This window comes from Populus euphratica, unplaced genomic scaffold, assembly GCF_000495115.2.
Source record: "Populus euphratica unplaced genomic scaffold, PopEup_1.0 scaffold4.1, whole genome shotgun sequence".
Classification (NCBI taxonomy): domain Eukaryota; kingdom Viridiplantae; phylum Streptophyta; class Magnoliopsida; order Malpighiales; family Salicaceae; genus Populus; species Populus euphratica.
The window spans coordinates 2,283,595-2,296,945 of NW_011499859.1; the positions used below are offsets into that span (position 1 = coordinate 2,283,595).

General features: G+C 36.1%; 2 protein-coding genes across 8 annotated transcripts; both read left to right on the plus strand.

Moving 5' to 3' along the window:
* The first annotated feature begins 574 nt into the window (after positions 1-574).
* On the plus strand, positions 575-9,796 carry LOC105124377 (kinesin-4-like). Of its 7 annotated transcripts, none has more exons than XM_011024387.1 (22): positions 575-845; positions 1,186-1,295; positions 1,388-1,542; positions 1,654-1,752; positions 2,288-2,543; positions 3,124-3,248; positions 3,344-3,430; positions 3,568-3,642; positions 3,740-3,832; positions 3,927-3,956; positions 4,892-5,233; positions 5,310-5,391; positions 5,552-5,647; positions 5,769-5,948; positions 6,174-6,280; positions 6,375-6,553; positions 6,795-6,959; positions 7,039-7,292; positions 7,393-7,556; positions 8,013-8,629; positions 9,235-9,338; positions 9,405-9,796. In XM_011024387.1, exons 2-22 carry the CDS (start codon positions 1,223-1,225, stop codon positions 9,620-9,622), a joined length of 3,501 nt encoding a protein of 1,166 aa, XP_011022689.1. In that variant the 5' UTR covers positions 575-845; positions 1,186-1,222; the 3' UTR covers positions 9,623-9,796. The 7 variants fall into 7 exon arrangements, with proteins under 7 accessions (XP_011022689.1, XP_011022683.1, XP_011022687.1 ...); XM_011024381.1 differs by having other exon boundaries at positions 576-845; positions 9,232-9,338; positions 9,535-9,796; XM_011024385.1 differs by having other exon boundaries at positions 576-845; positions 9,535-9,796.
* A 576-nt stretch (positions 9,797-10,372) lies between these two features.
* Positions 10,373-11,588, plus strand: LOC105124378 (putative F-box protein At5g55150). Its single transcript, XM_011024388.1, has one exon. It carries the CDS (start codon positions 10,418-10,420, stop codon positions 11,561-11,563), a length of 1,146 nt encoding a protein of 381 aa, XP_011022690.1. The 5' UTR covers positions 10,373-10,417; the 3' UTR covers positions 11,564-11,588.
* Positions 11,589-13,351: the final 1,763 nt, after the last annotated feature.

Sequence of the window (13,351 nt, forward strand, 5' to 3'; positions counted from 1 at the left end):
CTAAGAATGATATTTTTATTGTAAAAATATGAAGACAAAAAATTTCTCTTTCCTTTTTTATTTTAATGATATTCCTTTTGTTTTATTAATATTCAAAGATTGAACTGTAATAAAAATAAAGTTAGAAACAAAACATAAATATCTAAAACTACAGTAACCAAATATGAGATAAAATAAAATTAAAGGACTAAATTGTATTTTCACGTCTTCAAGAACAATAAAATTTGCATTATGCATGTGTAGTGTCCCGTGTCTATAGAAGCTTGCACAACATTTTTTTTTTTTTTTAAATTAAATTTTGATTTAATTCCCATGAGCTTCGGCAGCACGTGACATCAATTCATCATGTTAGTAATCTAACAAAAAGGCTTCCATCATCAAGCCATCAAGGCAATTTTGTTAGCACTCGTCTTCTACTTTCCAAACAAAAAAACTAGCAAAAACGTCGTCGCTTCACCCATTCAAAATCTCGACAAAAGCAACAAGGCGGGAACGCCCTCTCTAAATTTGATGGGGCCATTGACCCCACCACTCCAAAAATAAACAAAACAAAAACATTTTCAGTTTTTTTTTTTTTAAATCATCCCACAATTGAAAATACGCGTTCCATTTGCCAGCGAAGTCAGACATACATTGCCGTTCTCCTTTCTCGATCTCTCGACACCCGGAAAAGAGAGAGGAAAAAACGGAGTTGATCAATACATTTCTTCCTCGACGTTTTTTTTCCCTTCTCTTTCCCGTTTCTTCGATTTCTCAAAAGCAGCTACTGTAATGCCTGTTCATTTGCAATCCCATGTTCGCTTCTTCCTCTAACAATCTCTTTCCTTTTCTGTTATGTCGATCTGGTGAGGAATTAGCGTAATTCTGGCACTTATGGAAGTGCATTTGTGATTTCTGTTTTCCAAATGAAGAATTTTGCTCTTCTCAGGGTTTTTACGGTTTCTAAAAAAATCATTGAATTCATCAGGCAGCTAATGGCTGAGGTTAATTGGAATAAAACAATTAAGCTAAACAATTGTGTTTAGTTTTTCTTTTCTTTCTATTTCTTGTATTTTTTATCCTGGTAAAGTCCTGGGAAATAAAAGAATCCTAAAGTACGTGTTTTCAGCCTTTTCTGACATTTTTTTTTAACAATTGAAGCTGCTAATAAGTGGAAGTTAATATTTTGACTTTTAATTCGCGCAGTTACATACAGAAGCAAATAGTTCTAGATCATTGAAACATGATTGTTTCGCCAGAAAGGAGCTTGAGCGAAAATGGGAGATATGACAGTTCAAATGGAGCTCATGCTGATGGTGAGGAACACGCAAAAATGTTTTTGCATGCTGCTTTGTTTTTTCTCGTTTATGATTATGTTTTTTATTTGAGAACTTTGATTTGGTTGCAGTTAATATTCAATCAGTGATTGAGTGGTTAAACCGTTCGCTACCTCATTTAAATTTGCCATCGGATGCGTCGGAGGAGAAACTGAGAGCATACTTGATTGATGGCACCGTCTTGTGTAACATTCTGGACAAGCTCTGTCCTGGTTTAGTTGAAATGGTTGGATTACTTTCTTATTGATGTTTCTGTTGCTTGGTTCTGGTACCTTTTCCTTTTTTTTGGTATGGAATTTTTCTAAGAGGAAACTGGATTTGTTGTTTCTACTTTTAGAGAGGCAATTCTGAACCTGGACCAGAAAATATCCGAAAGTTTTTAGCAGCGATGGATGAAATTGCATTGCCTAGGTTTGTACTTGCTGACATAAAGGAGGTATGTGAATTTTTTCAATCAAAGCAATTGTGCTTTGCATTTTAGTCTAATTTTGATTCGGCTACTTATAATTCACGTGATTCGGGGATTCAAACTTAAAAAGAAGGTGGAGCCAACGCGACAATAGGTCTGTACTCCAAGGACAATATGATTGAAATGGTCATGTGTTGACACGCTAGGTCTATTAAAAGGCCATTTCCTGGTCAGCTTTCAGTGAAGTAGGTCCTGGAAGGGACAGTTGTGAGAGTCTCCTAAACCTTGTTCATACATTGGGTACATTGTCATGAAAAATTTAGCTTTTAAACGATCGTGCTTCATCATAAATCTAGCAGGGCGGGCTCTTGTTTTGGTTTTTAACTTAAATATAAAGTTTAATGTATGGAAATGTTTAGTTGATTTCGGGCTTTTTATGAACTTTTCCAATACAACTTGCCTCTGCATTTGGCATTGAAAAACTGGACATTCTGTCACCAGTTTTTATGTCTTTGTCTGTTACAAAAATTTTCTGAAACAGATAATTTGAGATGCTTTGCAGGGATACATGAAACCGGTTCTGCAGTGCCTTGGGACACTTAAAACTCATTTTGAGTTTACTGGTGGGAAAGAGAGCATCCGTGAACATCTAAGAAGAAGATGGAATCTACCGACGGAAGAATTTTCAGAGGGAATCACTAACTCGCTAGTGTACACAGCAACATGCGATGAAAACCCCGCCATATATGGAGACGAGAGGCAACAAGATTCTTTTGAGAACAACTATGGAAGCAGCTTGGATGATTCTATCTCTTCAGGTTTGTATGAAACAGAAGCTATACTTGTATGGGTTGGAAGTGCAACTTTCCAATTACAAGCATGATTAGATTCGCTTGACAAGTTCATGTTATAATTGCTTCTGAATGAGAATTTATCTTGTTTTGAATGACCCAAACTGACTTCTCTGCATTTGATTGGGGTTATTGTGATCTTATACGGGGAAGCTATGGAAGGGCATAATATGAAACCTGATCTTGGTTCATGGTGGGGGCTGTTTTCCCAGCAGTGTCCTACTTTAGGAACTGAAAGCCTTTGGCTGCACAATCCATTATCATTCTTGACTTCTCTGCACTTGATTAGGGTTATTGTGATCTTATATGGGCAGTTATGGAAGGGCATAATATGAAACCTGATCTTGGTTCATGGTCTGGGCTGTTTTCCCAGCAGTGCCCTACTTTAGGAACTGGCAGCCTTTGGCTGCTCAATCCATTATCATTCTTGAATGGAACATTATCCCCCCTCTCCCATCCCCCTTCCTCCTCTGAATATATTACATATTTATAGAAGTTTGTATGTGCTATTTTCTTTTTCTTCTTATTCTGGTGCTTTCATATTTAGAGTCTGCTGCTTTGGCGCATGATGCTGCACACAAGTTATCTGAGATGTTCCAACAAAAGCAAGGGTCCTATGCTGATCTTTCAGATTCCAATATTTTGGAATTGATGAAATCAAAGGGGTTCGCTGTAAGTTCCTGATATATTGTGTGTTTGTGTGATGATCAATTAAGAAAGCTAACCAGTGATGCTGCTCTAATTCATTTTTTTCCATTCTTTGTTAGCAGAATGCCTCTACTCGAACATTGTTCAGCTTAGTGAACATAATTCTGGAAGAAAACATTGAAAGAAAGAATGGGCATGTCCATCATGTATGTTGATCAGAGGATGCGTAGGCATTATACTTCTAATGCATGCTTGAAATGATATATTTTTTAATCAATAATTTTTATGGAGTTTTCTCTCTTTTGTTTCTATACCTGATTTCTTTTTATGTTTTGGATGGCAGAGGGCTCTTATATTGAAGAAAGTTGTGCAAGTTATTGAACATCGGGTTTCAACCCAAGCACTGAACTTGAAAGATGTAATGTTTCATGGAATTGTCTTCTAGATTACATTGATGTATAATATATTGTACACTGCTCGTGCATATTGATGATCATGTTGTTGCATTCTTGCAGCTAAACAATCTTTACGAGGTTAACTTGGGAAAGTGCCAATCACGAATAAAAGTTCTAGAGACCCTTGCAGCTGGAACCACAGAAGAAATTCAGGTATCTTGAATAAAATTTTGAATTGTCTTGCTTATCCTTTTGGAATTTCGTTTTAGTAATTGATTTTTATCCTTTTTTTTCCTTTTATATTCAGGTTTTGTTGTCAAAGCTGCAACAAATCAAGGTGTGACTTTGTTTTTCAATATTTTTGTAGCGTGCCATTCCTGTTGCTTCCTAGTTTCCTATGTCTGGGTATTTTTTCGCTTCCTTTGGGCAAATGCAACATAATCAGCATGCATCTTTTGTCATTGAAGTTATGGATATGTCCACTTGAAAATGATAGAAAATAATATAAATCATATTCTAGAATCTCACATAATAGCTTAAACTTTTGGGTTAAGATGGTTCTTTCATATGATATCAGAACCTTAATAATCAAGCAATCACGAGTTCTTATATCACCATTCCTATTTATTTGATAAAAATTAAGCATAAAATAATATGGATTTGTGCAAGTTTTAAGCTCAAAAGGCTTTCACTTAAGGGGATGTGTTAAAAAATAATATAAATTATATCCTGAAACCTCATCTAATAATTTAAACTTTTGGGTTGAGATGGTTTTTTGACACAAAAGAAGAGGAGAAAAAGAAAAGAAATTCATTGAACTCCTGGCATTGATGTTGGAGTGAATGTGGCCAAGAACCCCGAGTTCCTCAATTATAGAATTATATATTGGTACCACTTATGCTATTTTGCCTTCAACCAAGGTTGAAATATTATAGCCCCAGATTTTGCAGGTTTGATGAAACTACGATTTTGATTAAGATGTATATTAATTTTTCTTAGTGGCTGATGTGCATAACAGGTTTTTTAATTCGTTTTGTGTAGTCTTCTTATAATAGACGTCTTATACATAACCGAGGAGGCTTTCCGTATGCTTCATTGATGAAATTGTTTTTTTGCTAGTGGATGATGACAAGATTTTAAATTCTTTAGAAAAGGCAGACAGTAATCATTATTATTTTTCATAACTGATAAGAAAGAACACCTGCAAAGATGTCATAATATCTGTGTTAAATTGTTTGTTCTCTTTAGCCCTCTCCTTTTTTTTGGTTGCAGATTGAGAAAACTAAAATAAAGGAAAAGAAAAAGCTTGAAGAGCAGGAACTATTTAGAACAAAGCAAGAGAAAATCCACAGTGATATTGAGAACTCCACGCTGAAACATGAACTAGAAATAGCCAAGACGGCGCATGAAGAGCATTGCTTGCTATTGCAAATGCGAGCTGAGGAAACTAAAGTTCAATTGGAGAAGAAATTAATGGAATTCAAATGTTTTTTAACAGAATCAAAGGAGAGGGTGAAGGAGCTCGAGTCATTTTCTGAATCTAAATATCAGAGATGGAAAAGCAAGGAGGGCACCTATAAAAGCTTTATAGATTATCAATCTAGAGCTTTACAGGTTTGCCTTACTCACTTGTTATTAAGTGAGCCTCTGTTGATTTTACAACAATGTTAAATCATGCTGTTACTGCTAGGAATTAAGGGGAGCTTCTGACTTTCTAAAACACGAGATCTTGAAGACCAAAAGGAGTTACGCTGAGGAATTTAATTTCCTGGGTAGGATTGATTTTCTGCTGTAGTTTAGTTTAGTGTTGTTTTTCGTAATTCATCTTTTGTTCTTTTTTTTTTAACATCAACACGTGATTTCTGCTATTTATCTAGAATTTTCTCATGTTGTGCATGCTTTTTTTTTCCTTCTTTTTTTAATCTCAAACAGGTGTGAAGCTTAAGGGGCTAGTTGACGCTGCTGCAAATTATCATTCTGTTCTTGCAGAAAATCGAAGACTGTACAATGAGGTTCAGGATTTGAAAGGTACACTTCCCTGTATTGTATGCTTGGTATGCCTGTGACCTTGTGTTGCTTTTGCTGATATCATAAGAAATGTTATCGTGCATTTTCTTGTAGCTTATACTTGTCTATCATCTGACCATAGGCAATATTAGAGTGTATTGTCGAATAAGGCCATTCCTTCTTGGACAATCTAAGAAGCGAACAACAGTAGAATATATTGGTGAAAATGGTGAATTGGTTATTTCGAATCCCTCAAAACAAGGAAAAGACAGTAATAGGCTCTTCAAATTTAACAAGGTTTTCGGCCAAGCAGCTACTCAAGGTTAGAGTTTTTCCTTTTTGTTCTTTCGTTCTTCGTTTTTTTCTTTTTTTTTTTAATTGAAGATTGATTTCACTTTATTTTTTTCCCTTTTTTTCTTTTTTTCTTTCTTTTTTTTTTATATAAAAACTTTAAGTGGTTGTAACGCTGAATTCAGTTGCACATAGTTGTATTTTAGAGATTGTATATGACTCCTAGCTTTATGTTCTCGTGAACTTGTGATGGCAGAGGAGGTGTTTTTAGATACCCAACCACTAATTCGGTCTGTCCTTGACGGATACAATGTATGTATATTTGCATATGGTCAAACGGGCTCAGGAAAGACCTATACAATGGTATGATTATCTATTTTTCCTCACCTAGACACATACATTATTATATACCTTTTGCTGCTTATAAATTTTACTTCTGCTTGTATCTTTCCTCTAGAGTGGGCCTGATATAACATCACAAGAAGATTGGGGGGTCAATTACCGAGCACTGCATGATCTTTTCCAGATCTCTCAGCACAGGAAAAGCTCCATCTTGTATGAACTTGGAGTTCAAATGGTTGAAATTTACAATGAGCAAGTTCGTGATTTACTCTCAAGTGATGGTCCTCACAAAAGATATCCTTCATGTTTCTTCTTTTCAATTTTGTTATTTGTTCTTGATTATATATTTCATGATTGGAGATTTAACTCCATAGCTTTTTTGGATTGATTCTGTGATCCTTTCTGGTTCTTTATTGATTTATGAATGCAAATTCTTGCTTTCTGGTCAATTTTTTTTGTTGATTAGTTCAGCGTTTGCGCGAGCAAATCTTGATTTTAGTGTTTAAAATATTTGTCTCTCTCTTAACTTGCACACACTTGGGATTTGGAGCACAACCCAACCAAATGGTTTGGCTGTCCCTGATGCCAGCATGCATGCGGTTACATCAACTGCAGATGTGTTAGAATTAATGGACATTGGCTTAATGAACCGTGCAGTGGGTGCTACAGTTCTAAATGAAAGAAGTAGTAGATCCCACAGGTTGTCTCTTTTATGTTGATTGTTGCAACCGTTGGTCATCAGAAATAGTTTTTGTTTTAACTGAACTCTTATTTTGCAGTGTTCTCACTGTTCATGTCTATGGCATGGATTTAGAAACTGGTGCTGTTTTACGTGGTAACCTACATTTGGTTGATCTTGCTGGTAGTGAAAGAGTGGATAGATCTGAAGCTATTGGAGAGAGGTTGAGGGAAGCACAACATATTAACAAATCACTAGCCGCCCTTGGGGATGTAATATTTTCCTTAGCACAAAAGAGTCAGCATGTTCCATTCAGAAATAGCAAACTAACCCAAGTGCTTCAAAGTTCGTTAGGTACAATTTTAATCTGAAGTGCTTTGTCATAATTTATGACTCACAATGTCTAATGGCTTGCTTTTTTTTCTTTCTTACTGTATTTCTCTCCACATACTAGGCGGTCAAGCAAAGACCCTTATGTTTGTGCAGCTTAATCCTGACGTAGATTCCTACTCTGAAACTATAAGTACTTTGAAGTTTGCTGAGAGGGTTTCAGGGATTGAGTTGGGTGCTGCAAAGAGCAATAAAGAGGGAAGAAATACAAGAGAACTTATGGAGCAGGTGAACTTCTTTCGTCAATACTCATAAAGTTAATGTATGATTTTTAATAGCCTCCCAGGATAGGCATAGCCCACGATTGATCAATGTCAGCCATGAAAACTGGCACATGCAAATATGAAAGGGAAATCCCTGAACTACAATAGGCCTGCTCGACTTGAACCTTATTCATTACATTTTCCTGACGTGATGGAGTGACTGCCATTTTAAACCAAAAAAAAAAAGGATTTTTTTTGGCTTCTTCAATTTCTTATGGTACAGGCATTCAAGTGGATAGGGGCGAGAATGAGAAGATTATCGTTCCAGTGCCAATGTCATTCGTTTCATAAAGCTCTGTTGCTCGACAGAATTGGAGTTCCTTTCAAAATTCAATAGAATCTACCTGTTTTCATATTTTTATAGTTAGCATTGAATATTTTGAGTCCATTTGTTTTGTTATATTCAAAGTCAATCTTGCAGGTTGCATTCCTCTCAGACACAATTTCAAGGAAAGACGAAGTGATTGAGCGGTTGCAGCAGCTCAAGGCGAATGTCAATGGTGTGAAGTGTGGTATGAATTCACGTAGGTATGATTCTTCTTCTCCAAGAAGACACTCAAATGGGACTGCACTACATAGCCCTAGGCTTTCAGGAAGGAAAGGTTCAAGACTTTTTGAGAAAGCATCTTCTGATACGGACAACTGCTCAGAGCACAGTGAAAGACGCTTTGAAGCTGGTTCTGCACAGTCAATGGATAACTTTCAACATAAAAAAATGTTGCTTCCACAGTCAAAGTCAAAGGATGACATGACACTCAAGCAAGAATTTGTCTCTCGGCCAAATTTTGTCAGAACATGTTTATCTCAGAAAGATAAAGATGACCTTGATCTCCTGGGCTTTGGAGATGCAGATTCTGATGAGCGATTATGTGACATATCTGATGGTTGTCTTTCAAGAGCTGAAACTGAAAGCTCTCTGGGTAGTGCGGTAGAGGTCACTCTTTTCCCTGAATCTAAACCATCTGAAGCTACAAAACCAGTTGAAGTTGCAAAACCGGTTGAAGCTGCAAAACCAGCCAGGAAGGCGGAGGACAAGAAGTGAGTATGCTTCATATTATTGAGAAATTTGAATGTTCTACAATCTTTTTTGTTTGGGTCAGAAAGCTTCTTGTCTCTGCGATACTACAACCTGACTGGCACTCAGTTTTATCACCCAAGTAAAATTGCAGTGTAAAAGTTGTGAAACGATTTTGATATTATAACTTGCTTCGGTTTTCACGAGCTTTCTAAATCATACTAAAACTAAGGTATATCTTTAGAAGTAATTGCTCAGTTTTAAAATGACCAACTATCATATCCTACACATATCTTCAGCGCTGTTTTACCTGCATTTTTACTGTTATTCAACTAAGTTTATTCCCTTAAGTATTCGGGATGGGAAGTCATCATTAGCTTGGTATCTTCAGCATAAAATAAAAGGCATAAAAAAATAAGGTAAATTTTTATTTTGTTATATAGCTTTCCTGTGCAAAGTGCTGCTGCTACATCTCTTTATTGTTAAATTTTATCACTCACGTTCTGTCCTTTCCTCCTCTTTGAAGGAGTTTCTGCATGGTTGTTCTCGAGGCCTAGGATTTTAATCAGAGTTACACCACTTTGTTGCAATGAATCTAAAGCCTGATAAATTTTGTTGTTTTAAGCAGACCGAGTTTCGTATCTAGGCTTCCTAAGCCTTCACAAAAGCTGGCACGAACAAGATTACCTCGTCTGTCAACGACTATCAGCTCTGCCTCTAAAGCTTCATCAAGTACGTATGTTTAATTACTTTTCATACTGAGCCATTGATCTCCTTCTGTAGTCCCTTATCTTGCAGGGCATGTTGGGATGCTATTACTGCTAACACTAATACTTGCAGCTATTATCCTTCACTTACAATGGTGCCCTATGCTTTTAATAATCTCTGTTGATTCAACCTCTGCTTTTTTTTTTTTTTTCCCGGAAAGGTATGTCAGCAGCCAGGAAACCACCTGCAAGCAGTTTCTCTGCAACCAAGCCGGTGAAACATTGGCACTAAAAGTGAAGGAGTTTTAGATGGTAGAATGATTGAAGCTTAACCTTTGCAGAATGTGATTCTAACTTGTAATGATTATTATTACCAACAATTACTTCCATATTTATCTCGTGGGAGTGTTTGTGCTTGTATATAGGCAATGATAACCCATTTAGGTTTCACCATTGTCACTCTATAACATCACAATTTTTTTTAACAGTTTTTTTTTGCTTCCCCTCATTGTCATAAGAACAATAAGCAGGCGGGATGTAGTTTCTCTTGGTTTTCTTGAGCGGACGAGTGTAGTTTTTGTTTCTGTGACTGCTTCACTGGTGGAGAGAACACATAAAGAAGGAAAACATCAAATACTATTATTGTCTATAGAGATGTTCCTCTTTCTTTTTTTCCTTTTTTTTTTAAATGGGAGGTCTTGGGTTAGTTTCCTATTTAAAAAAGGAACCTGAATTCCTAAGCACCTAGGAAAAGAATTATAAATATAGTTGAAAAGTCCACTGAATACGAAGTTCCCGTTTTTTTCCCCTGTATTAAAATAATTATCTTTCCTTTTAATATCAAGTAATCCGACAATCTGACTCCTTGAACAGGAAAGTTGTAGAATGGGCTAGCTCGGACAGATATCCTAACGGTTGAGCACGTTCGACAATCCTTAAGGAACCAGGCTTCGGAAAATAAGAAGGCATCCGATTTAACTACGGAATCATAAAGTCTCTGGCTTTATATACGTAAGAGGCCAACCTTGTGTGTAGCTGCTCTATCACATTATACTTCTCACTAGTTAGTCTCTTCTTGGAGCACAAATTGACGGAGCAACCAGAATGGCTGAGTGCTTTAACCTTCCTCAAGATTGCAATAACTTAGCGATTCAGCAACTTCCAGGTCTTATACTACCTCCTGGTAGCCTCAAGAGGTCCTCCAAGACACACCAATTCTTGCCTCTGAAACAAATCCTCAACAAGGATGATAACCAAGATAGCCCTGCGCCTAACAAACCGCTAATGCTAACAATCCCGCTTGCTGGTAAATATTGCGGGTCTTATCGAGGGTGGCTGATCTTGGAGGACAGAAACGAGGAAGCATTCACCAATAAAATAAACAAGGACATGCTTGTCCTGAATCCTGTCTCGGGTGAAAAATTCGAACTTCCTGATGTGTCCACACTCCCTCCTTATGGCACAGGCGGTGTTCCATCATGGTATCCTAGATCATGCTCTATTGAGAAAGTTGTTTTATCTTGTTGTCCAAACCCCTCAGAATCAAATTCATGCTTGGTCTTGGCCATTTATAATTATGGTCAGATTGCTTATTGCAAATTGGGAAACAGAGAGTGGAGAAGCATTGGATTTGGACGTTCTTCAATTGACCACGAGGGTTATTTGGACGCGGTTTATTGCCACGACCGGTTCTATGTGCTGCATATAAGCAAGAAGTTATTCGTCTGTAATTTCGACGGGTCTGATCTATGTATCAATGAATTGATAAACAGTGTTCCACGCACTCGGAATTCCAGTTTCAAAACGCTCGAGCATCTGTACTTGGTGGAAGCGCAAGGCGAGTTGTTGATTGTGGTGCGCAGAAAGGACGATGGTGATCAACCTGCACTAACCTCACAGTTCCTATTGTACAAACTAGATTCCGATTCCTATTATCGGGATAAACATGAAAAAGTTAATGACTATGATTGGGATAAACATCAAGTCAGGAGTTTGGGTGATTATGCCTTATTTCTGGGACCAACGCAGATGCAACCATTTACTTTACGAGAGTCAGAGGCATCGAGCTTGAAGGGAAATTGCATCTATTACACGGATCAATCTGTCAATGCAAAGGGCTGCAAGAATAAGCAAATAAGATATGATGCAGGTGTCTATAACTTGGAGACCGCTTGTTTTGAGCAATTCCCTACTACTACCTCAACACAAAAGATGCATATGATTTGGATTACCCCCCATGGCATCGTGTAGGCTTGCATTGCAGTATTGTCATCATTATCGTTGCTTTCTTTATTTTGTGCTATATCTCTTATAACATTTGATTTAGGTAATTATTATGATTATAATTTTCTATGTTGTAGTTTTGTGGAATAAGAGAACGATAAAATCCAATGGTATTGAGCAACAGCTCTACCAAGAGGTATCGGTCAAAAACTGTGAAGAACAACCCTACCTCCTCTGAGTTGTTTTAGCCCCTCTTAGTTCTCCACAAATGAACACATTATCCGATTTTTAATTGAAAAATAAAAATAAAAAGGGAGAATATTATTAGAATTAATGTTTGATGCTTGATAGTATTTGTTTTTCATTGCTGACATGTATTAATTATCACAGACATCCGTGAATGACACTGATAACTCATTGTCTTCCTGTAATTGGTGGTTGCTATTGTATTGTTTGTAAACTCTTGCACGAACATCAGTCATCGACAATTAAAAGAAACTCAGGTGAAAAGAATTAAAGATAATAAAAAATAAATATGACAGATAATAGAGAGGATGATCTTCAAAAATAAATATAGAGATATTGAGAAAATTGAAAAGAGATTTATGAACTTTGAATTAAAATTCATAATGTCAACAAAACCATAATCAAGTTTTAGCGGATAAAAAAATAATAAAAACTCAAAATAAATATATTTTAAAATAAAAAAATAAAAAAATACATCATTTTGGCAGCAACTATGATAACAATAGAAGTGTTAAGAAGTGTAATTCTTATAATAGACCGTACCATATGGTACAAAATTATTTGTAAAAACAGAGATAATTATAAGAAACCTCATTACTTAGCTAAAAATTATGGTATAAGAAACAATTAACAAGAAAATACCCTTGAAGATGGGAAATGCGATAGAAAAATTATGATATTAGCTAAAAATTATGGTATTAGAAACAATTAATTGTCTTTTTCTTGCGAGAAAATTTCAAGAATATAAATTATAAGAGGGATGAAAAAAGTGAATAGATGTTTTCCACTTGATTTGAAGTGTGTGAAAATAGGTAATTTAAAGATAGATAAAATACATAATTCAAGGCTATGGCATGAAAGACTTAATGACTCGAAATTTTAGCAACTTCAAATTACTTCACCAAATAAAAATGGTTAAACAACTTCTATTCATTAATGAAATAAAAGATACTTTGTGAATGAATGGTGTGTTATTGAAAAACATCATGGTTAATTATTTTTTAGAGGAGTAGCATTGAGAACCTAGAATATGCTTGAGCTGGTGCACACCTACATTTGTGGAATGTTACATGTACGCTTCATTTCATTCTTAAAAGAGATATTTTATGTTGTTGATTGATGATTATATCAGAATGACATGAATGTATTTTTGAAGACAAGAATATGGAGTTGCTTAAATGTTTTGTTGAAAAACAATTGGACATCTGCTGCTTGATTTACCTCGCGGTGGACATGGTGGACTTTGATCTCCGACTCACGATTTAGCAGCTGCTTTAGTTCGGCAATGAGGGAGTTTTCCACCGTAATAAACACCTGCGTAATGAGCTGAACCTTCTAAAGTCAGATTCCAGGATAACCTTTTGAAATCCCAACATCCAAGCCAATTCGAGACCTGAAGAACACAATCCCGAATTAATTGCAAATCGTTTGATCACTAATGGACCACATAAATTCATTGATGGAACCATCTTCTTCAACAATGGTATTTCTAAGGGAAAAAACAACTAGAAATTTTATTTCTTAGAATAATATCTACTGCTTGATGAGAGGAGTGCTACATCGGATCCA